Genomic DNA, 24,730 nt, shown 5'->3' on the forward strand with positions numbered 1-24,730 from the left:
TTTTCTCAGTTGGCTTTCAAAGTAGTGCTTGAATTATTTTGTCTAATGAGTGGGTATCAGTTTTATAGAAATAATAAAGTCATTACACTTAAAAAGAAAGCAAGACCATAGTGGGGTGGATGATAAGGAAAAGTGAATATGAGCGTTACAGTCTCCTCTGTGCCCCTAAAACAGCAGCCTCCCCACTCTGAACTCTTTTCCTCATCATTCATCCAAGACTCCCTGTGCCTTTCTTATGGCAAGGGTTGGAGACTAGCGCAGAGCTCTCTGTGGAATTGCTCTGTCCCTGCCATAAGGGCAACCTCAGGCACTGTGCAATCCTCCCTGTGCAGCTGCTGGTGAAGAGCATCCAGCTGGAGGATGGCAAGATGATCCCGGCCTCACACTTCTTCAGGGGAGAAGACAGCTGTGCCCTCGAGCTGACTGAGGCAGAGCTAGACATCATGGAGGCTGTGCGGGTAAGAGACCACTTCAGGGCTACTGTCTGGTTGCGCAGGTCACTCAATGCACATGTGTTTTGTGAATCACACTTCCTGACGTCAGACTGTGCACACTCCCTGTGGATGTATGTGCTGGCCCCAGGCACAGTGTTTGTTCTATCCTGTCTTAGGGCTTTCTATGTCTTCTTGCCCCTTCTTCTTCTACTACTGGGACTCTGAGATTTGGCCAGCTGGGTCTGACTCTTCTAGAGATTCATTGTCAAAGGTGGACAAATGAAACAGAAGCCCCTGGAATAGCTGAAAGAGTCAGGTGCCAAGCCGTGGTCTTGTGATAGAACATGTGCACTGGAACCTTGCAGAAAGGCTTTCTGAGAGGGATCACCCTGCGATGTGACCAGCACAGGTGTCTAGTCAGGCAGACCCAGACTCCGATCCAGCTCCCCGCTAGGGATGCAGGCCAGCACTTCCCTTTCTGAGACTCAGTCTCTTCCGGCTGAGTCCAGTATGTGGTCATTTCCCAGAACTGTTCCTGGACTCCTTCCTCTCCCAACCCATCACCCTCTCCCTGGAAGGCATGATATTGATGATGCTTGGCCTTATTAAATGGATGACGTTGGATGCATTGTCAGCCATTCATTCATTCAATCATGTATTCAACTACTTATTTAAGAAATACGAATTGAGCTCCTACCGATGCTGGGTGCTAAGCCAGACACTAGGAATGCGAAAATAAGCATGTTCCTGCTGTCATGAAGTGTCCCTTCTCATGGGGAACAAAGCCAATGAACAGCCAAGCAAGTGAACAGAATACTTTTACACAGGGAGAAGTGCTATGAATGAAATAACAAGGTAATGGGAACGAGGTCTTTGGAGACTGCAGGACATTAGAAAGAATAATTAGGGAAGGCTTCCCTGTGTGGAAGGAGGGGAAGCCTTGAGCAGAGACCTAAATGTAGAGAAAATATCTGGGGGAAGTCTGAGACAGAAGGGACAACAAATGTGAGACCCTAAGAGGGAGGACCTACCTGTCTTAGCGAGCCACAGGAAGGCAATGCAGCTGGAGCCCAAGGAGGAGGGTGATGATGGGAGGAGGAGGCCCAGCTAGCAGGCCACATTGGTGACTGTAGATGTTGACAACTGCAGATGGCAGGACTCAGATGGAGGGTTTGAGGAGCTCACACTGCTCCAGAGGGCACCAAGAACTTCCTTAGTGGAAAGGTGAACATTGTGAATGTCTGTTAAGAAAAAAAAAAAAGCCTATTCATTCAAAAAATATTATTGGAGCAATTGCTCTCGCCCCTATGCCTGCCCTGGGCTTATAGGGCCAGCTGGACAAACTGACCTTCTGAAGCTTATAATCAAGTGGCACTCAGGGAGGGATGAGGTTGTGTGTTTGTAGAGCTAGGCCTGATTCAAACGCTGCTTCAGCTGAGTCCTTCATCTGTGAAACAAAGAATAAACTTAGCCTCCATGGATGTTGTGAACGGTGAAGGAGAGAACGCATATGACAAAGATCAATTTAGTAATGCCTATTAGGACCTCAATAAATGTTGGCAGTGAGCTTAACTGCCATCAAACGAAGCAGATACTTCTAGAGAGTATGTACCCATGCAGAGTTCTAAACACTTCAGGAGTAGTGGTGTATTTAATTACTGTAACAACTCCATGAAGTAGGTACTTTTGCAACCTTCATTTCCCCCCTGAGGAACAGTGCCAAAGTGGAGTACTGAGGGTAGTGCTGGGGCTAGAGCCCAGGTGCTTGGCTTGGAGTTCTTGCCTCCACTGCTACCTATATGGCCTCTTGGTCATTAGCATTGTTATCATTACCCCTGTTGGTCACAGCTGGCCTGGGCCCTTTCAGGATATATGGTCTGGAGGCGAATGGGGTGGAAGGGAGATAGCTGGAGATGAAGGCCAGTGAGGGGCAGTTGCAGCCCCCCAGTATTGGTGGTGTGGGTCTGATCTGGTGACTGTAGCAGGGGTCAGCCCATGTTCTCCATTCAGCAGAACTCATCAAGTGCCCACTGTGAGCTGGGGCAGGCCATGGGCAACAAGCCAAGCCTTATAGCCTCTTGAGCTGAAGCCGTGCAAGGCATCGTAGGTGGCACAAATGCCGTGTTTAATGAGCAACTTCTGTACTCCAAGCACTCTGCCTGCATCACACAAGGTATCCTCCCACAGCTGTTATCAGCCTCTTGCCTGCATCTTCATGGCTTGTCAGAGATCAAACCAGGGTCTAAAGGAGACTGTGTGGCTTCAGGGTACACTGCCTCTCGGAGGTTCCACATGTATCCAAAAAGGGCTGGTGTGTCTTGCAGGCACCATACAGTGGCATGCCCACACACCAGCAGGTGACCGGTGACCCCAGGCCACGTGAGTCTGAAGAGGATAGCCCATATCCAAAAATCAGTCAGTGAAGGTTTCAGGGAAGAGACGATGCAGAAATTGGCCTTGAAGAATGCTCAGAATTTAAATGTGTTGCCAATGGGCAGGGGCCCCAGGCAGAGGTGTGAAGGGCAGTCAGCAGTCATGTGGGGACAGGGAGTGGCTCAGTATGGCTGCTAATGGTCAAACTGAGTATGGGAAGGGTAAACCGTGACACCTTTCCAAAAAAAGAACGAGGGGGTAGAGGTTAGACTAGGGGTCATGGGGGGCTGGTCCCAGTTGGGTCTGCCCACCCGCAGCCCACCCAACCCATCTAATACTGGCAGTGGCCTGGAGCTCAGGCAGAGCCTGAGGCCCCTCCTGGTTCCTGTCCTGATAGGTCTGTCTGGGAGCCTGCCCAGAAAATAGTCATTCCATCCTGGGCTGGACTGGGAAATAGTCATTCCTTTGTGGGAGACTGGGAAGGTGCTGCCCACTTAGCTGTCACTGTACCACAAGGCCGGCTAGCAGGCACTGCTACCCTCCACAGAACTGGGGACAAAACCAGCTGGCCTCTCAGTGAGGACAAGCCCCAAGCCTTCTGAGTCCCATCAGTGTGCCTTGTTTTCTCCCGCATAACTACCCCTCATTTTGCTTTCCCTTCCATACCGCAACACCCACACACCAGTGTCATGCTGGGGATATTCAAACCTAGACAGCAGCAGCAAGGTGAGGCCAGGCGTAAGGGAGACCCAGGAGGAGCTGGGCCCTGCCTTCCTAGTTCCCAGCCACACCTTCAACTCTGGCACTTCCGTCCTCCTTCCAGCCCTGGATTGTCATGGGGACCCCAGAAAAGCTGAGGATCAACGTGAGGTGGGTGTGAGGACAGCAGCTGAGTGGCCTGGGCTTTGACAGTATGTCTCTCTCCAGGGGGTGGTCACTCCAAGACCTTCAGACTCCTCAAAGCAGCTGTACCTTGGAGGGGACCGAGGCCCAGCCTGATACCAGGCTGTCCACGCACATGTCAGGGGCTGCTCTCATCCTGATGACTGATACCTGCTTCCATCTCCCCTGGGAGCTGTGTTCTCACCATGCCTATTTTTCAGAGTACCTGGAAGCGGATTCTCCCTAGCATCCCGGAGGTGGAAGACTCCACCGATTTCTTCAAGTCAGGGGCCGTATCAGTGGACATTGTGAGGTAAGGCCAGGGGTGGAGGGTCCCATTTCAGAAGTCTGAGGCTGTGTTGCGCATCACCCCAAAACTGAATGGCAGGAAAATGACCACCATTTGTTATGCTCATTGATTATGCAGATCAGGGATGTAGAAAGGGCCCACAAGCCTGGCAGGTCACCTCAAATGGCTACAGGTCAGCGGACTGGTGGGAACTGGGACAATTGGGTAGGAATGTGCTGCTGCTAGCTGGCTTCTCACTGCCATTACTGGTGCCTGGGCCTGGAAGGCTGGCATTGCTTTTCTGGCATCGCTGACCAAGTACCTGCATGTGGCAGCTTGGGGACTTGGACTTTTCTCTGTGGCTGCTCACAATGCTCAGAGTGAGAGTGCCCGCAAACGAGGCAGGTATGGTAACGACTTTCATCACCCAGCCTGGAAAGTCTCATTGTGTCACTGCTACTGACTTGAGTGGTCTCAGCAGTCACAAACTCATCCAGATTCAAGGACAGGTGGGGGGGCTGAGACCCACCCCTCAATGGGAGGAGGATAAACTAATGTGTGGCTCTGTTTTAAAACTGCCACAAGCCCCAACACTCCCAGTGACAGCCAAGATATGTGAGGGGAAAGGGACAGGCAGGTATGGCCTGAGCAGATGAATCTAACCTCACAAATGGCCCCATTAGGCATGTATTGGATGTTAATGGAATCATTACTGTAATATTTTAAAAATTGAGGTATTGCTCTGTACAGTGAAGTGCACAGATCTTAAAGAGAACAGTTTTGTAAACTTTATTTAACTTGTATAACCCACACAGTTATATCATATATAATATATAGATTATGTTGTATGTATCATATATAACACAAGTCATATCTTAATCTAGATAGACACCAGCCTCATCCCCAGGAGGCTCCCTCCTGCCCCTTTCCAGTCAGTGGCCCCATGCCCCATGGACAATCCATCGCCATAGATTAGTTTACTTGTTCTTCAACTTCATATGAATTGTCCTGCTTGCCACTTAACAGTGTATAAAGGGAAAGATGTGGATGGAGTGTATTAAAACACCTTTGCTTATAAGCAATAGTAACTTAATTCAACCTGGTTTAAACAAATTAACAAAAATAAATAAATAAATAAAGTCCAAAAGTCCATGGTGGGGCAGCTGGATGGCTCAGCTGGTTGGAGCGCTATGCTCCTAACACCGGGGTAACCAGTTCGATTCCCACATTGGCCAGTGAACTGCACCATCTACAGCTAGACTGAGAAACAATGGCTTGACTCAGAGTTGGGGGAAGGGAGGGGGAAAGGGGAAAAAGAAAAGTCCATGGTGGCTTTCTTTAGGCATAGCTGACTACTCCAAAGGCTGAAATTATGTCATTAATGTTGTCATCATGTGTTGCTTCATTTTGGGGCAGGATTTCTCCTCATAGTGACAAGATAGCTACACAGTAGCTCTGGTCTAATTTCTTGTCTTTTCAACATTCCCATTAAAAAGGGTATGCTTCCCCAGCAGTTATTACAGAAGTCCTTGACTTGAATTTTACTGCCTCTGCTAGAGTCATGAACCAATCACTGGCCGGGGAGGCATGCTCTGATTGACCAAAACTTGGACATGTGCCCACCTCTAGAGCCAAGGATTAAGCCAACTACATTGAACTCACATCTCTAGAAAGAGGGGATAAGGTTGTTTCTGTGGAAAATGTCAATGTTGTTCCCAGAAGCAGAGGAAGTGAGTGCTGGGAAGGCAGAAACAGAGATGTCTGACACATGTGGGGAGGGGTTTCTTGTACTTCAGATGGGCTCACTTGAGTGTCTGCAATCAGCTGCCAGACCAGCTGGGGCTTGCTGGTCTAGGTTAGACCTTTTAGTGGGATTGCCCAGGCTTAGGTACTGATTTAAACAATCAAAACTTTTGGGAAGAATTTGAGAATATGCTAGAATTTAATTATGATAAACCTTAAGTTATAGAAGGTGAAGAGTGAATTCAAATTATGATATACTCAGTGAAGTATGTGAATACACTTCTGTACAAGCACCACACGTTAGCTATGTTCTTGGGTAATGCTCTTAACCTATGTATGCCTCAAAATCCTTATTCTAAAACTGGAAAAAAAGAGACCTGCCTTTTTTTCTTTTGTATTTTTCTTTTTTTTTTTTTTTGGCTTACTATATATGAAACTTTAAGAGCAGCATCAAAAATACATAAAGTGATGGGCTTTCAATAATTATTAGCTATGATTTTCTTTGGTGTTGAACTAGTTCTCAAAACTTAATTCTGTCATTTATACATGATCTCATCTTCCCCTCCATTTCTCCAATGTTGATTATATATTTCATACATTTTTGCATTGTAACATTTGTATATATCCTATTTCTCCCAGTATGTTGTAAGTTTTTAGAAGACAAAGACTTTGCTTCTTTGTGGCCTTTATTACTTAACCCACACCAACGCTTTTAATCAACTGTTTTATTAATAGCCATCTTTCACTAACCCTGGGGAAAACTTGGGAAAATTATCTCTTAAATCCTCAATTTCCCCCGTTTAGTAATATCTACCTTGCAGGTGTTCTGTAAAATTATTTAAATGTCTTGCACAATATCAGACACATATTAAAGATTACATAAGTGTCTGTTCCTATCTCTTTTGTATTCCATTTAACAAATAATTGTTGATGGTGGTAATGATTATTATTTTCTAAGAGCTAATTAGTGTTTGGGAGAGCATAGACAATGGGTTAAGAGGAGATAGATATGACTTGAGAACATCCAGGAAGAAGCTACTATAATGTGGTCCCATTTTATTAATTAGGAAAGTGTAAATATAGGAAGAAAAAGTTTAGATGTGATGTGACATCTTTTGTTGTTCACTAAACCACCACATTTTCTATATCCATATGATGTTTTCCATGATAGAATAATAATATCAAACATAGGAGTATCTTTTGAATTGAAATTAGGATCTTTAGAACTTTTTCTTCTTTCATGACTGAGACTTTGTACCCATTGAACAGCAACTCCCCATTTTCCCCTCCCTGCCCCCAGCCCCTGGCAACCACCATTCTAGTTTCTGCTTCAATGAGTTTGACTACTTTAGATGCCTCATATAAGTGGAATCGTACAGTATTTGTCCTTCTGTGACTGGCTTACTTCCCTTAGTATAATGTCCTCCAGGTTTACCATGTTGTAGCATATGACAGGATTTTCTTCTTTTTTAAGGTTGAATAATATTCCATTATAGGTATATACCACATGTTATTTAAGCATTCATATTTTAATGGACATTTAGGTTGTTTCTGCCTTTTGGCTATAGTGAACAATGAACAAAGGAGTGCAGATATCTTTTTGAGATCCTAATTTCAATTCTTTTGGATAAATACCCAGAAGCAGGATTGTTGGATCATATATAGTACTCTGTCTAATGTTTTTAGCAACCTCCATACTGTTTTCCGTAGTGACTACACCATTTTACATTCCCACCAACAATACACAAGGGTTCCAATTTCCCCACATCCTTGCCAGCACATGATTTTTCTGTTTTCTGTTTGTTTGTTTGTTTGTTTGTTTGTTTTGTGTTATATTTTGTTTGATAATGGCCATCCTAATAAGTGTGAGGTGATGTCTCATTGTGGGTTTGACTTGCATTTCCCTGATGATGAGTGATGTTGAACATCTTTTCATATACCTGTTGGCCATCTGTATGTCTTTGGAGAAATATCTTCAAGTCTTTCACCCATTTTTAAATTGGGTTATTTGTGGATTTTTTGCTGTTAAGTCGTATTTTGGATATTAGCCCCTTATCAGATAGATGGTTTGTGAATATTTTCTCCCATTCTGTAAACTGACTCCTCATTCTGTTGCTTGCTTCATTTGCAGAGCAAAACTTTTTATTTTAATGTCATCCCACTTGTCTATTTTGGCTTCCGTTGCCTGTGATGTTGGTGTCATATCCAAGAAATCATTGCCAAGACTAATGTCATGAAGCTTTTCTTTTATGTTTTCTTCTAGGAGTTTTACAATTTCGGATATTGCATTTAGGTCTTTAATCCATTTTGAACTGATATTTGTCTAACAAAGCTGTAATGGCCACTGTAACAAAAAAGTACCTTCAGACTGAAAGATGAAACAGGCAATTCTGTAGAATATGAAAGAACTTATTGTAAGGTAATTTACTTATGGGAAAATTATGAGTTAGAGTGGACAGATGGGCCAACAGTTCTGCGCAAATTATTCTCCACTACCAGATCCCTGTTAAAGTACTTTTTTTAATAGTGTAACTCGAGTATTAATGATTGACAAGACAAAGGGACAAAGAATGAGGTAGCGCCACGGGCCATATCTCCTGGTGGTCTTGTGATAGATGATTGTTTATAATTGGTACTATTACTAGTTTGATATTTATGTCAGTTGTCATGCTATTCAGCTGTTAATAACAAACATATTTATGGCTACATTTTAAGGAACACAGATAATCATCAACTAGAAAGCTTTTATATTCTTACTAAGGACAGTGAGGTTGGTCAAAGGTCACAGCATGAAAGGATACAAAGATGGAGATAGTTTTGTTCACACGTACATCTATACAATGTTTGTGTGTGGTTTAAGATTAAGGTCCAATTTCAGTCTTTTGCATGTGGGTATTCAGTTTTCCCACCATTTGTTGAAGACATTATCTTTCTCCCATTGAATATTCTTGGCACCTTCTTAAAGATTAGGTAACCATATATGCATGAGTTTATTTCTGGGCTCTCTATTCTGTTCCATTTTCCTATATGTCTGCCTTTATACCAGTATCATATTTTTGATTACTATATCTTTGTAATATGTTTTGAAATTAGGAGTATGAGACCTCCAGCTTTGTTCTTCTCAAGATTGTTTTGGCTAATCGGGTCCTTTGTGGTTCCATATGAATTTTAGGACTGCTTTTCTATTTCTATAAAAATGACACTGGGCTTTTGATAAAGATTACACAAATCTGCAGATAGCTTTGGGTAGTATGATCATTTTAACAATGTTGTCTTCAAATCCATGAATACAATATGCTTTACCATTTCTTTGTGTCTTTTTAAATTTCTTTAAGAAATATTTTATAGTTTTCAGTTTACAGGTCTCTTATCCTCCTGGTTAAATTTATTCCCAAGTATTTTATTCTTTGCAATGCTATTATAAATAAGATTCTTCTCTTGTTTCCCTTTTTGGATGCTCATTGTTAGTGTATAGAAATGCAACTGATTTTTGTATGTTGATTTTGCTTCCTGCAACTTTACTGAATTTGTTTACTAGTTCTAAGAGTATTTTGCTGGCATTTTTAGATTTTTCTACATATAGGATTATGTCATCTATGAACAGAGCTCATTTTACTTCTTCCTTTCCAATTTATACACCTTTTATTTATTTTTCTTGCCTAATTGCTTGTGGTATGACTTACAGTACTATGCTGAATAGAAGTGGTTACAGTGGGCATCCTTGTGTTATTCCTGATCTTAGAGAAAAAGCTTTAAGTCTTTCACCATAATGACGTTAGCTGTAGACTTGTCATATATAGCCTTTATTATGTTAAGGTAAGTTCCCTCTATACCCACTTTGTTGAGAGTTCTTATCCTACATGGATGTTGGATTTTTTCTGAATCTCCCGAGATGAGCATATAATTTTTATCCTTGGTTTTGTTGATGTGGTGTATCACATTAATTTGTGGATATCAAGCCATTCTTGCATAACCACTTGATGATGGTGTATAATCCTTTTAATGTATTGTTGAATTCAGTTTGCTGATATTTTGTTGAGAATTTTTGTACCGTTAGCCATACTCATCAAGGGAAAAAAAAGAGATCTTTAGGTATCTAAATGTTGAATGACTATAATGTACACCTGAAACTAATATAATATTGTATGTTAGCTATATTTTAATAAAAGTCTTTAAAAAAGAAAAAAGAGAGAGTGCCCAAATAAATAAAATCAAAAATTAAAGAGGTTACAATCAACACCACAGAAATGCAAAGGGTCATTAAAGAATAGTATGAACAATCACATACCAACAAATTGGATAACCTAGAAGAAATTGATACATTTCTAGAAATAAGCAACCTTCCAAGACCAAATGAGGAAGAAACAGAAAATCTGAACAGACTGTACCCTTCTCAAACTATTGCAAAAAGTTGAACAGGAAGGAATGCTTACAAATTCTACAAAGCCAGCTTTACCCTGTTAGCCAAACCAAAGACACTACAAAAGAAAAAAATTACAAGTCTATTTCATTTATTTCTGCTCTAGGCTTTGTTATTATTTTCTTTCTGCTAGCTTTGGGTTTAAGTTACTTTTCTTTTTTCTAGTTATGTTGTGTATTGATTTGAGATCTTCCTTCTTTCTTATTGTATACATTACAGTTAGAAATTTCCCTCTTAACACTACTTTTGTTGTGATCCATAAGTTTTGGTATGTTGTGTTTTGTTTTGTTTTTTTTGACTGATAGTATTTTTTAGTTTCCCCTGGATTTCTTCTTTCACCCATTGGTTGTTTAAGAATATACTGTTTAATTTCCACAAATTTGTGATATTTTTCCATTTTCTTTTTGCTATTGATTTCTAGTTTCATTCCATTGTGATCAAAAAGATGCTTTGTACGATTTCAGTGTTTTAAAATTTATTAAGACTTATTCTGTGGCTAACAAATAGTTTATCTTGGATACGCTCCCATGTGCACTTGAAAAGAATGCAAATTCTGCTCTTCTTGGGTGGAGTGCTCTGTAGATATACAATTGGTTTATAGTGTTTTCAAGTCCTCTATCTCCTTATATGTCTTCCCTGTGGTGTTCTGTTCATTATTGAAAGTTGGATATTTACATTTTTAAATATTATTGTAAAATGTATATTTCTCCCTTCAATTCTGTCAATTTTTACTTTATTTATTATGGGATTGTGTTTCTAGGTGCATATATGTTTATAATTGTTATATCCTCTTTCTGTGTCAAATTTTTTACCAATATTCTTTGTTTCTTGTAAACTTTTTCAATTTAAAGTCCATTTTGGCTGATAATAATGCAGCCACCCCAACTCTTTTTTGGTTTCTATTTGCATGGAATATCTTTTCCATTTTTGTACTTTCAACCTTTTAATGTAATTGTAGCTAAAGTGAATCCCTTGTAGCATATGGATGGATGCTCTTTTTTATTCATTCTTCCAATCTATGTTTTTAATAGGAGAGTTTAATCCATTTTCATTTAACAAGATTACTGATAAAAAAAGGATTTACTTTTGCCATTTATTTATTTGTTTTTTTGTATGTCATATATGCTTTTTATTCCTCAATTTCTCTATTACTGCTTTTTTTGGTAGTGTGCAACTTTGATTCCTTTCTTATTTCTTTTTAGTTTTTTCTTAGTTATTACCTTGGAGAATACAATTAACATCTTAAACCTATAATAATTTGGTTTAAATAATATCAACTTAGTTTCAGTAATGTATAAACACTCTAATCCTATACATCTCTATACATCCCCATTTACATTGTTATTGTCACAGGTTACATCTTTACACATTGTATACCCATTAATATAGAGCTTAACTTACTGTTTTATGCATTTGTCTATTATATCATATAAGAAAAAGAGAGAGATTTCTAGTCAAGATGGCAGAGTAAGTAAACACTGCACTCCCCTTCTCTCAGGACCACATTCATTACAACTAAACCACAGAACAACCATTATGGAGAATCACCTGATGTCTAGCTGAACTGAAGACCTACAACTATGGACATAAAGAAGAAGCCACCTTGAGACTAGTAGGAGGGGCAGAGATGCAAGATGGGCTGGTCCCACACATGCATGTGACCATTAAAAATTGGGAGGGATATTTATCCTGTGGAGCCCCCCACTTCCCGCAAGGAACAAAGGATCCCAGCCCCTCCCCATCTCAGAGTTTCAGTGCCGAGGAGAGAAGTCCCCATAACTTCTGGCTGTGAAAACCAGCAGAGATTGTGACTAAGTGAGATGTAGGGCAGCTGCCCTCCCAAGTGCTCCTCTTAAAGGGACTATGCACAGACTTACTCACTGATGGACTGACTTACTCTGAGCTCCAGCGCTGGGGCAGCAGCTTGAAAGGCACCAGGGACATATGGGGAAGAACTGAATTGTCTAGCTTCAGAGTGAGGGGCAGCTTTCTCCCAGACACAGGAGCTGGCAGAAGCCATTGTTTCTTTGTTGAGCCCTCTCCCTCACTGTGGGCAGATGCAGGCAGGTGCCATATTTGAGTCTCCATCAAACTGGCTATCACCTTTTGTCTGCCCCACTCTAGTGATTCCCTGAGACCATGCCCCACCCAACTTTTGAGTACATACAAGCTGCTTCCAGTGGCTTTTCTGTATAAACCACCTGCCTTGGCTCAAGCTGTGGACTTTTCTAAAATCTCTCAAAGGTTCACAAAACCTGAACAAGCAGCATCTGGCTTCAGTGTATCCTGTACCTCTGGCTGAGTAGCCTTGTGTCTGGCACTAGTGATAGCCAGCCTTGGTTCATGGCTTGGCCTCTCAAGACACCTAAAAGGACAGCATGGGTGGCAATCATCTCTGGGTTGCTTTGTGGCTCATACCAGGTGGCCCCAGGTGGGACACAGACTGTGGCTGAACTTGGCCTTCAGCGGGTCCCCTTCCAGGAGGCCCAGGGGCTGGCAGGCCAAGTGGCCAGGTTTGCAATGGGCCAGGTAATCTTGCAGCCATCTGAGGATGACACACCCAAAGGGCAGCCTGGGCAAATACCAGAGTCCCTCTGAAGTGAACCCTACTCTGTAGGGTCAACCACTGCAGAGAGCTCCTCCACTGTAGTCACAGCCAGTTCTCACAACAAATCAGCCAGGGGTTAATCCCTCCCATTGATGTGCAAACAGCAAGCAAGTCTCAAATATAATAGGAAGGCACACACAACCCACACAAGGGACACAACTGGAGCACCTGGCTCTGGTGACCAGGGAGATTGCACCACTGGGTCTCACAGGACAGCTACTGCATAAGGCCACTTTACTAAGACTGAGAGGCATAACAGCCCTTCATAGAAAGAAACGCAGGGAAGCAGCCAAAATGGGGAGACAAAAAAAATTCTGAAAAAGAAGAATAGAACAAAGCTCCAGTAAAAGAACTAAAGAAAATGGAGACAAACAATCTATGAGAAACAGAGTTCCAAACACTGGTTATAAGGATTCTCAATCTCAGGGAGAACTTCAGTGAAGAGATAGGTGACTTAAGAATGGAGATAGAAAACATGAAATAGAACCTGTCGGAAGTAAAGACTACAGTAACTGAAATGAAAAATACATTAGAGGGAATCAATAGTGGATTAGATGAGGGAAAGGATCGAATCAGCAATTTAGAAGATAAGGTAGCATAAAACACCCATTCAGAAGAGCAAAAAGAAAAAAAGAATCCAAAAAAATGAGGACAGTTTAAGGGGACCTCTGAAACAATATCAAGCATACCAAAATTTGCATCACAGGGGTACCAGAAGGAGAAGAGAGAGAGCAAGGAATTGAAGAAATAATGACAGAGAACTTCCCTAACATGATGAAGGAACTAGATATACAAGTCCAGAACGTGCAGAGAGTGGCAAACAAGATTAACCCAAAGAGGCCCAAACCAAGACACATCACAAGTAAAATGCCAAAGGTTAAAGACAAGGAGAGAATCTTAAAAGCAGGAAGAGAAAAGCATTTAGCTATCTACAAGGGAGCTCCCACAAGACTATCAGCTGATTTCTCAACAGAAACTTTGCAGGAACTATTCAAAGTGATAAAAAGTAAGGACCTACAGCCAAGACTACTCTATCCAGCAAAGCTATTATTTAGTTTCGAAGGACAAATAAAGAGGTTCCCAGACAAGATAAAGCTAAAGGTGTTCATCACCACCAAACCAGTGTTACAAGGAATCTTGGACATCTTTATGTAAAAAAAAAAAGATGAAAAATATGAATAAAAATGGCAATAACTATGTATCAATAATTACTTCAAATATAAGTGATTAAAGGCTCCAGTTAAAAGACACTGGGTGGCTGAATGGATAAGGAAACAAGATTCTTACGTATGCTGCCTATAAGAGACTCACTTTAGATCAAAAGAAACACAGATTGAAAGTAAAAGGATGAGGGTAAAGATATTTCATGAAAATGGAAATAAAATTTAAAAAGCTGTAATAGCAATACTTATACCAGACAAAATAGACTTTAAATCAAAGGCTATAACTAGTGACAAAGAAGGACCCAGTAATCTCACTTCTGGGTAATTATCTGAAGAAACCCAAAATGCTACTTTGAGGGGATATGTGCATCCATATGTTCACTATAACATTGTTTACAATAGCCAAGATGTGGAGGCAGCTTTGGTGTCTGTGGATGTATGAATGGATAAAGAGTAGGTGGTACATATATACAATCAAATATTGCTTGGTCATCGAAGAGAATGGTTCTCACCATCTGCAGTGGTATAGATGGATGTGGAGGGTATTGTGCTGAGTGAAGTATGTCAGATAGCGAAAGACAGATGTAATGTGATTTCACTTCTGTGTGAAATCTAAAGAAATAAACAAACAAAACAGAAACAAACTCATAGATACAGAGAACATTTTGATGTTTGCCATATGGGAGGGGAGTTGGGAATGCGTGAAAGAGGGAAAGGGATTAAGAAATATAATGTGGTTTTTACAAAGTAATCATGGGGATGTAGGGTACAGCTAAGGAATATATTCGATAATACTGTAATAACTATGTATGGTGTCAGATTGGTACTAGATTTATTGGGGTGATAGATGCAAGGGGGATGGAGGACAGGGTGAAAAAGATAAAGGCATAAAGAATTAATACAAATTGTTAGTTACAAAATGGTCACAGAGATATAAAGTACAGCATATGGAATATAGTCAATAATATGGTAATAACTATGTGTAGTGACAGGTGGGTCCTAGACTCATCAGGGGGATTATTTCTTCAATTATATAAATATCTAACCACTATGCTCTTCACCTTAAATTAATTTAAAATAATATTAAATGTCAACTTTAATTGAAAAATTTTAAAAGGGGGGAAACGGTGAAGTCCCCTACACCTAAGAGTTTCAAATTTTCAGGTATGAAACAAATAAGTCATGAGGATATAATATACAGAATGGGGAATATAGTCAATGATATTGTGATAGCATAGTATGGTGTCAAATTATTGCTGGATGTATCATGGTGATCACTTCCTTAGGTATATTAATGTTGAATAACTATTGTGTACACCTGAAACTAACATAATATTGTATGTTAACTATATATACATTTTTTATTTTATTAGTTTCAGGTGCACAAGACAAAGAAATACTTAGATGTTTATCATTTATATCCCTCACACTGTGTGAACCCCCCTACCCCCATCTACTATCCCTCTGACATCGCACAAAGCCATTACATTTACACTGTCTCTATTCCTAATGCTGTACTCTGCTTCCTGTAACCATATACATACATATATATATACATATTATAGTTGGCATTCATTATTGTTCAGCTTCAGGTGTACAGTGCAGAGATCAGGCATCTACATCACCCCAGAGGTGGTCTCCCAAATGGGACACGTGTCCATCGGATATCCTACAAAATCTTTACATTGTTGATTACGTTCCCCAAATTAATTTTCAAAACCCCGTGGCCATCTTGTGGTTAACTATATTTTAATAAAATTATTTTTTAAAAAGAGAAAAGTTATATACTATACCAAAATTATAATACTACTGGCTTTCATATTTACCTATGTAGTTATCTTTGCCAATGTTCTTTATTTTTTCTTAGGTTTTGAGTTAATCTTTAGTGTCCTTCATTTCAGCCTGAAAGACTTCATTTAAGATTTCTTGTAGGGCAGATCTATTTGTAACGGACTCCCTCAGCTTTTGTTTATTTAGAAATGTCTTCATGTCTCCTTCATTAATTCTTGGTTGATTAATTTTTCTTTCAGGACTTTTCAATCCCACTACCTTCGAGTCTTCATAGTATTTGAGGGAAAATCAGCTTTCAGTCTTATTGAGGATCCTTTGTATATGAGGAGTCACTTCTTTCTTGATGTTTTTCCCAATACCTTCTTTGTCTTTGCATTTCAGTGAGTTGACTATAATATGTCTCAGCGTGATTCTCTTCAAGTTCATCCTGCTTGGAGTTCTTTGAGCTTTTTGGATGTGTATATTCATATGTTTCCTCAGATATGGGAACTTTTTAATCATTATTTCTTAAAACATTTTTTCTGATCCTATCTCTTTGTTTTTCAGTAATGACTATGTTGATATGTTTTATGATATCCCACAGGTCTCTCAGCCTCTATTCATTTTTATTCATTCTTTTTCTTTTGATTCCTCATACTGGATAATTTCAAGTTCACTGATTCTTTCTTCTGCCAGCTTAAATCTGCTGTTGAACCCATCTAGGAACTTTTTCATTTCAGTTATTGTACTTGTCAGCTTGAGAAATTTTTTTGTTTCTTATTATAATTTCTATCTATTGATTTTCTTATTTTTTCATACATCATTTTCCTGATTTTCTTTAGTTCTTTGTCCATGGTTTTCTTTAAATCATTTAACATATTTAAGACAGTTGATTTAACATCTTTGACTAATAATTTCAATATCTGTTCTTCCTCAGGGATGATTTGTTGTTTTTTTCCAAATTTACTTTTTTCCTATGAATGGGCTATACTTCACTGTTTTTTTCATATTTTTACAATTTTTTTTTGTTCAAAACTGGACGTTATGAATGTTATATTGTAGTATTTATGAAAATCTAATTCACTCCTCAGAGGTTGCAAAATCTTGCTTCCTGAGTGCTGGAGCCATCCATTTGTGACTTTTCCAAACTGTTTTTTACGAAGTGCATATTCCTTGTTGTGTGTAGTCATTGAAGTTTCTCTTCTGTTATCTTTGTGGTCAGCCAGTGGCCTAACAAGGATTTTCTTAAATGTCTGGCTCCCAAAAGGGAAAAATAAAAGTACTGCTTCTTTAAATCTCCTAGAAGTTGCTTCAGCCTCTAGGGGTTGAAACAATGGCTGCCAGACTTTGTTCTGGTTCCTCAGTGATCAAAGGTAGTGTCATAATCCTGAGTTACAAAAGACAAAGTCGTTGTTGCTCACCCTGGCTACAAGGAGCTGCAATCAGGAATGTGGCCCACTGCCTCTATTGCTTCCTGTCACAGAGAGAGAAGTTAGAGATGGCAACCAATACCTCACCGAAAGGATTAAATTCACTGCAATCTACTGACATTTGCCAGCCTCCACAATATGTACTCCCCTGGATACTGCAAATGTTTGACTAAACTCTAGAATTTCAGAACGTTTGATTAAGACGCCTCCTACCAGTTCAATAGTTACTTAGGTGGAGGGATGGATTTTTGGAGCTTCCTACTCTGTCATCTTCTGTCTAAACATAGGTTTTTATTTCTCTTAAGTAAATACCTAAGAGTGAAATGGTAAGTATATGTTTAATTTTTAAGAAACTGCCAAAATGCTTTACAAAGTGGGTTCCAAAGTATCATTTTACAATCCCATGAGCAGTGTATGACAGTTCAGTTGCTCTGCATCTTTATTGGTAATTGGTATGGTCAAGCTTTTTAATTTTAGATGTTCTAATGAATATGTGGCCATAACTTGTGCTTTTAATTTGCATTTTTCCTAATAACTAACAGTGTTGAGCATCTTTTCTTTTTTTATTAGTTCCAAGTGTACAAAACAACATAATGATTAAACACCTCATAAAGTGATAAATACAAGAATTCTACTGACCATCTGACATCATACATAGCTATTACAATACCACTGACTATATTCCCTATGCTGTACTTTACATCCTGTGACTGTATGTATTTTTTAAATAATAGTTGGCATTCAATATTATTTTACTAGTTTCAGGTGTACAGTGCAGTTGTTAGGCATTTATGTAATTTAAGAAGTGATCTCCCAGTAAGTCTAGTACCCATCTGACATCATACATAGTTTTTACAACATTATTGACTATATTCCCCACACTGTATTTCACATCCCCGTGACTATTTTGTGACTATTCATTTGTACTTCTTTTTTTTTTTATTAAATTTATGGGGTGACAATTGTTAGTAAAATTACATAGATTTCAGGTGTACAATTCTGTATTACATCATCTATAAATCCCATTGTGTGTTCATCACCCAGAGTCAGTTCTCCTTCCATCACCATATATTCGATCCCCCTTGCCCTCATCTCCCAACCCCCACCCCCACCCCCCTTACCCTCTGGCAACCACCAAACCATTGTCTGTGTCTATGAGTTTCTGTTTCTCATTTGTTTGTCTTGTTCTTTTGTTGCTTTTGGCTTATATACCACATATCAGTGAAATCACATGGTTCTCTGCTTTTTCTGTCTGACTTATTTCGCTCAGGATTACACTCTCAAGATCCATCCATGTTGTCACAAATGTTCCTATATCATCTTTTCTTACCGCCGAATAGTATTCCATTGTGTATATATACCACAACTTCTTTTTTTTTTTTTTTTTTTTTTAAATTAAATTTATTGGGGTGACAATTGTTAGTAAAATTACATAGATTTCAGGTGTACCACAACTTCTTTATCCATTCATCTATCGAAGGACATTTTGGTTGTTTGCATGTCTTTGTTTACGGTGGCCAAGACATGGAAACATTTGTACTTCTTAATCCTTTCACCTTTCTCACCCATACCCCAGCTTCCCCCCATCTAGCAACCATCAGTTTGTTCTCTGTAACAATGAATCTATTTCTGTTTTGTTCGCTCATTTATTCTGCTTTTTAGATTCCACATAAAAGTAGGTCATATGGTATTTGTTATTTGCAGTTTGACTTATTTCACTTAGTGTAATACCCTCTAGGTCCATCCATATTATTGCAAATTGAGCATCTTTTCATATGCTTATTTGCCATCCATATTTCTTCTTTGGTGAATCTGTTCAATCTTCTGACCATTTTTACTTAGACTGTTTTGTTTTTTCTTAGTGTTGAGTTTTGAGAGTTCTTAATATATTCTAAATAAAAGTCCTTTATCAGATATATTATTTGAAAATATTTTCTCCCAACCTATGGCTTGTCTTTTCATTTTTTAACAGTGTCTTTTGAATATTATTATTAATTTTCTATTAATTATTATTATTATTATTAATAGTTGAATTATCTCATTTACTCATCACAAAATAGTAGTAGCACTATTACTATTCCCACTTTTCTGGTAAACAAACTAAGACTCAGAAGAATTAGTCATTTGCCAAGGTCACAGATTAGTAATTGGTGGAGCCAGAACTTGAAACCAGGGCCTCTGAGACCATGGACTGGGATTTTAACCTCAATTCTAGACTAGTACTCATGCTTTGGGTATTGAGATGAAGGTTTCTTCTGGGTAAGTATGTTTGGCATCACCACCTCTGCCACTAGAACAATGCAGGTCTGCCAAGCCTCTTCCCATGCTTCCATTTTTTTTAATCTCCTTTCCTCCAGACTGGTGGAAGAAATAAAAGAGCTGTGTGATGGCCTGGAATTAGAAAATGAAGAAGTTTACATGGCAACCACCTTTAAGGACTTCATCCAACTATTAGTGAGAAAGTTGCGAGGAAACAACAAAGAGAGTGAATGCATCATTGACTACGTGAGTTCTGGGGGGCCCCATGTAGGTATGGCCCTGCAGACCCCTCAGGCATCCATATCTATGGATCCAAAATGACACATGGGGGAAACCTGGATGTACAAGAAGGAAGGATCCCCATGAGACCACCCTTCAGTGTCCCAGGCTCTCCCTGGCAACTTGATACCCTAAGGATGCCAGAGCAGTAGGACAACCTCAATAGAGGAAATTACGGTCTAAGATGCAGTATTTGGGATAAGTTCTGAGTCCTAAGACATGAGACCAGGATATTAAGAAGAGGCTTTTACAGAGGACTTCTCTCCCTGTTTCTCCTTTGATGGGCTTTTCCAACAGTGGCTGCATGTCTACTGTGCCTCCAGCTCCTGCCAGATCACCCTGCCGGGACTCTGGTTCCCCTGGGTAGCCCTAGCTCCTAATACTGGTACCACCACCTCCTCCATTTGTCCCTGTAATTTAGCGATGGCAGTGGCTTCCTCCTATTGCTGATCTCTGAGTTGACTCACAGCTTCTCAGCTCTTCCACCACCTGTGTAACCAATTCTCTGCATTAAATTATTTTTGTTGAAATGCCAGAAAAAAAGAAAAAAGAAAGCAAGAGAGAAAGAAATTGGAAATGTTTTCTCAATAAGGAAAACAAATGTTTCTATACATTCAAATTGTGTTATGGAAGGATGTTGAAGTAATTATAAATCTGTTTTGTTGTTTTTGTTGTTTTGTTGTTGTTGTTTAAAGAAACTCTTGAAAAATATCCCCAGATTATCTTGGTAGGTTACCAACTCCCATAGGAATTAGCGTTGGGGTAGTTTGTTTGGCTGGTAGTTTGAAACAAAAGCTGATGAAGAAAGGTGGTCAGAATAGACCTCAGGTTGGTTTTGGGTTTGTGAAAAAGTGACTGATAAACAGGTTTAGGGGTGGCATCCCAGAGGCTCCTGCATTCAGTGTGGAGTTGCAGATATGTATGGAAGTGAGTGGTGGGGCTGGTGTCATGTCTGGTGGCTTATAAGGGTCTATCCACCTACTTCCTATGTGTGGAGACCAAGCAACCAGCCTGAAGTCACATAACAGGTAAGTGGTAGAGCTGGGACTCCATCCCAGGCAGTGTGGCCTCAGAGTCTGTGCTCTCCATTTCTTCTTGCCACTCAGCTCCTCAGACTGCCCACATAACAGCCTGTGTGTGTGTGTGTGTGTGTGTGTGTGTGTGCACGCTTGCACGTGCACTAGTGGTTGTCTATCTATCTTTGTTTCCTTTGTCAGGGTTTGTGCCAGTCACTGATTCCCATTTGTGAAGAATCCACACTACAGCTAAAATCTATGAAACCTTCCTTCCCAGGTGGAAAAGGCAGTGAACAAGCTGACCCTCCGAATGCCCCACCAGCTCTTCATTGGGGGCAAATTTGTGGATGCTGAGGGCACCAAGACCTATGAGACCATCAACCCGACAGATGGGAGTGTGAGTGCAGGCCCCGCACCTGCTTCTCTCCTGCCTCCCACTGTTCCTCCACCTATGACCTATTCTCCCACCTCCCCCTACCTGGCCTCTGGGGGTCCTAGCCCAGGGGGCCTATGCTTGGACACAAAAGTGTTGCAGTCAGTCTCCAGTCTTCCATACAGGAATAGTATAGAGGAAGATATGGTGGGGAGGGGTTGGCAGGGAGGCAGGAGGACTCTAAATGTCTTCAGCCTGCTTCAGAGGCTAGGAGTAGATTTTAAAATCCCCCCAAGAAGAAAGGAAAACCATTCCCTCTCCCTCCACACTTCAACAATAATCCCAGTGTCAGCCCCACCTTCTCAAATATTTGTACACCCCAACATTGGGAAATTCTTCCCTGAATCCTGTGTTTGTCTGACTTTCTTGACTGTGACCTGTTGCATCATGACCCATACATGCATTCTCACACATGTACATGCCTGGAACGACACTTACTCTTACAGGTACATATTGATCATTTTCTGTCTTGTCCCATTCTATAGCATCACTCCTGAAAACAGATAGCACACTCAAAATGGATCATTTGAAGGGAGTTTAAAGAAAGTGTTTCACAAAGGAGTGGAAAAGGTGTGGTAACACAGATAAGGTGTACAGTGCTCTCAGGCAGAAATATCAGGAGCTGTTTCCACCTCGAGGCCAGTTTTAGGAGTCCTGGGAGGGAGGCTGTTTGGACAGTGCTGCCCAGCAGGTGTTATCTGTGGAAGAGCAAGGCAGAGCTGGCCTCATACCTTCTACCACCTTCTCCCACCTGCACCCAAGCCTGAGCTGTAGTGCATAGGGACACCCTCAGGGCATGCAATGCAGAGAGGGATGGGTCGAGTCAGCTCCAATGTCTAGCCTATCCCACTTAAGAAATAAACGTTCTGCCTGGGACTCAGTAAATTAATGGGTCTCTGCTCTTGGTTTGGAAAGGCTAAGCTGACCCTCAGCCTTGTAGGTACAAACCTAAGTCTGTTGCTCTGTGTGGGCTCAGTGGGAAAGTGAAGAGAAGGTCCCTGGTACGTAGAAACACATAAAACCTTTCCCAGACCCCACCTTCCTCTCATTGTGACTGCCCAGTACCCTACCATTGGCAGCCTTCCTTTCTGAGGCCACCGAGGTGGCCAGAGGAGCAAGCAGACGACGTGTCTGTGCCCACTGAAACCAGAGAGGGCTTCACAGCTCTGCTTCACCACAGGTCATCTGCCAGGTGTCCTTGGCCCAGGTCAGCGATGTTGACAAGGCAGTGGCTGCTGCTAAAGATGCCTTTGAGACCGGATTGTGGGGAAAGATCAGCGCGAGGGACCGGGGTCGGCTCCTATATAGGTGAGAGCCCCACACCCACCTGTCAGCCACCACCACCTTCAGCTTGGGGTGGGGCTGGGTGCTCAGGTCCTATTCAGAAGAGTTGGGGTCCTGGACAGGTCATGGAAGCCTGAGGCTCAGCAAAGGCTACTCAGAGGAAGTTACTTGAGAGACAGGAGGGATTTCACCAGACACAACTGGCTTTAGGGGAAAGGTGTCACTGGTGAAGGGACAGATGAGGAGGTATAAAAATGAGGGAATGTTTCAGATGACAGCCACAAACTGGCAAAGCTAACAACTGGTCCTGACATACCCAGAAAGGCACAGTGCTTACCTGAACCAGCCTAGGCCAGAGGAAGGATTGGGGCTCCTGTGCACAGAAGCCAGTAAGGACAGGGATGTGGCCCACCCTCACATTTTCCTCTTTTTTTAAGTAAGGGCGAAGGGAGCCCCCTCTCCATAGCCCCAATCAGAAGTCTTAGGAAAGGACTTGGGCTTGCTCCAGCTTATGGCCTTAGGGTGGGAATGAGGCCGGGAAGACAGGCTGCTCCCCTAGAATCAGGTAGTCCCAGTGGGGCAGAGCAGTCACCCCCAAGGAAGTGAGGTGATGTTTCCAACAGAAGGGCAGGTGCTGGGCAAATGAACTGAACAGTGTCTGAAATCTTTGTGAGCAGTTTCAGGGTCCTGATTTGGTGCTCTGGATTCTGGGAAAGCCCTCAGGCACAGAGCTTGGTGATGATGGAGTCTGAGTATACTTTTCATCCAGCAGGAAAGCCCCCATCTTGGTCATGCAGTCAGAACGCCTTTAGTTTCTATTCCAGAGGTCAGAAACACCATGGCAGACCCCGCAGCAGGGGAGCAGAGAGAAGGGCCTGCGTGGTGTGCAAAATGTAATAGAGATGGAGGACTATGGAGGTTGGACATGCCCAGCCTGCCATAGCTTTAGTGTTAAGACTCCTTGGAGAACTCATCAGTTATTAAAAATAACCATTGGCTAGTGACTTAGAGCCTCTGGAGATCAGTCAGAGCTGTGAAGTGTACATGCCCTGGCTGGTGGTGATGAGCTGCTGGCTCTGGAACAGGGACTGCTGTGAGAGACAGCACTGGCCCAGAAGAAAGTGTCCTTCCCTTGAGATGCTCTCCTACCATCTGGTGACACAAGTAATAACCTCACTAACCACAAAGATAATGAGGAGGTGTTGCCCTGCACAGCTCTAAGTAGAGACCCGGACTGGGTGGACCGACATAGCAAGGCCTGAGAGCTCCTAGTGACCTGGTCACTGCCCCAGGTAGCCTCCCAGTCTCCAAAAAGGAGGAGTGCCCATCGCTACCCCAGGAGGGGACAGGGCAGGATTTCCCAGAGACATGACTGCCCAGCAGCCCTGGTTCAATGAGGGAAGTAGGACCACCATGGGTATTATGGAACATGGAATGCATGACAGGGACACAACAATTGTGGGAGAAGCTGGTAAGATAGATCCTGAAGGGAGAGTTAGAGAAAGTCACTAGCTGGTGCCCCAGAATCTCTGGGAACAAGATAGAGCCTGCCTGGGAATCTGGGCAGCCAGCCATACGCAGCTGCCAGAGTGGGACCACGAAGACCCAGTGAAAATATCTGTGGGAGGCTGCCACCTTGTGTTCAGGTCCACCTCCAAGGCTCTGGTGATTGTCTGGGTTGCTGTTGGTCAGGGGATGGGGCTCTCAGAGGCAGAGGTGCAGCTTCACCAGGTTGACATTAGAGCAACTCTGCACAGCTCCCCTCAAGGAGCCTCCCAGCTAGTGCGATCAGGTGACAATTCCTTTAGTAAGTGTATCCTAGGTATTAGATTTATAACTCAGCCACATCACACATGGCATTGTCTAGGAGTGTCAGGGGTTGGAGGGATTTGGAGCTGATCAAGGAAAAAATAATGACCATGAGAGGCAGCAACTCATAACAGTCTTTATTGGGTTACCAGTGGGGAAGTCCCTAAAGCAGGAGACCCTCCAGAGGCTGCGTTGAGGGTAGGGGACCACTACTCAGAATGGGAGGGGGTAAGGGAACTCCAAGGGACAGGGGAGATCAGAGAAGGGGCTGCCATGTCCAGGTGATGTCACTCAGCAATGCAGTGGGAGTCTCCGAATCAGAGGGCTCTGGCAGTGGGGACTATAATTATATAGCCCTTCTCAGCAGTGGTAACAGCTGTCAGAGAGAGTCTGCGGGAATGCAAAGTAGGCAGGCTGTAAGTGGCTACAATTTGATGCTTTGGGCTAATTTAAAAATAACTGGATATGTGAAAATTTGCACCAGTGGGCTTTCAAGTTAATGGATCTCAGCCTGCAGTGAAGAAAAAACAACATAGGG

General features: G+C 41.7%; 1 protein-coding gene across 2 annotated transcripts in view; it reads left to right on the top strand.

Annotated features, from left to right (window-relative positions):
- ALDH1L1 (aldehyde dehydrogenase 1 family member L1) overlaps positions 1–24,730 on the top strand; it is a 133,421-nt gene that overhangs the window by 79,583 nt on the left and 29,108 nt on the right. For both annotated transcript variants that reach the window (XM_074340449.2, XM_019719138.3), the window contains exons 8-12: positions 333–458; positions 3,911–4,002; positions 19,470–19,617; positions 20,944–21,063; positions 22,280–22,407. In XM_074340449.2, the coding sequence (XP_074196550.2) occupies positions 333–458; positions 3,911–4,002; positions 19,470–19,617; positions 20,944–21,063; positions 22,280–22,407 (614 nt within the window). The remainder of the gene's footprint in view (positions 1–332; positions 459–3,910; positions 4,003–19,469; positions 19,618–20,943; positions 21,064–22,279; positions 22,408–24,730) is intronic.

The sequence above is a fragment of the Rhinolophus sinicus genome, chromosome 4 (genome assembly GCF_057876585.1).
Source record: "Rhinolophus sinicus isolate RSI-liver-muscle chromosome 4, RSI-T2T, whole genome shotgun sequence".
Taxonomy (NCBI): domain Eukaryota; kingdom Metazoa; phylum Chordata; class Mammalia; order Chiroptera; family Rhinolophidae; genus Rhinolophus; species Rhinolophus sinicus.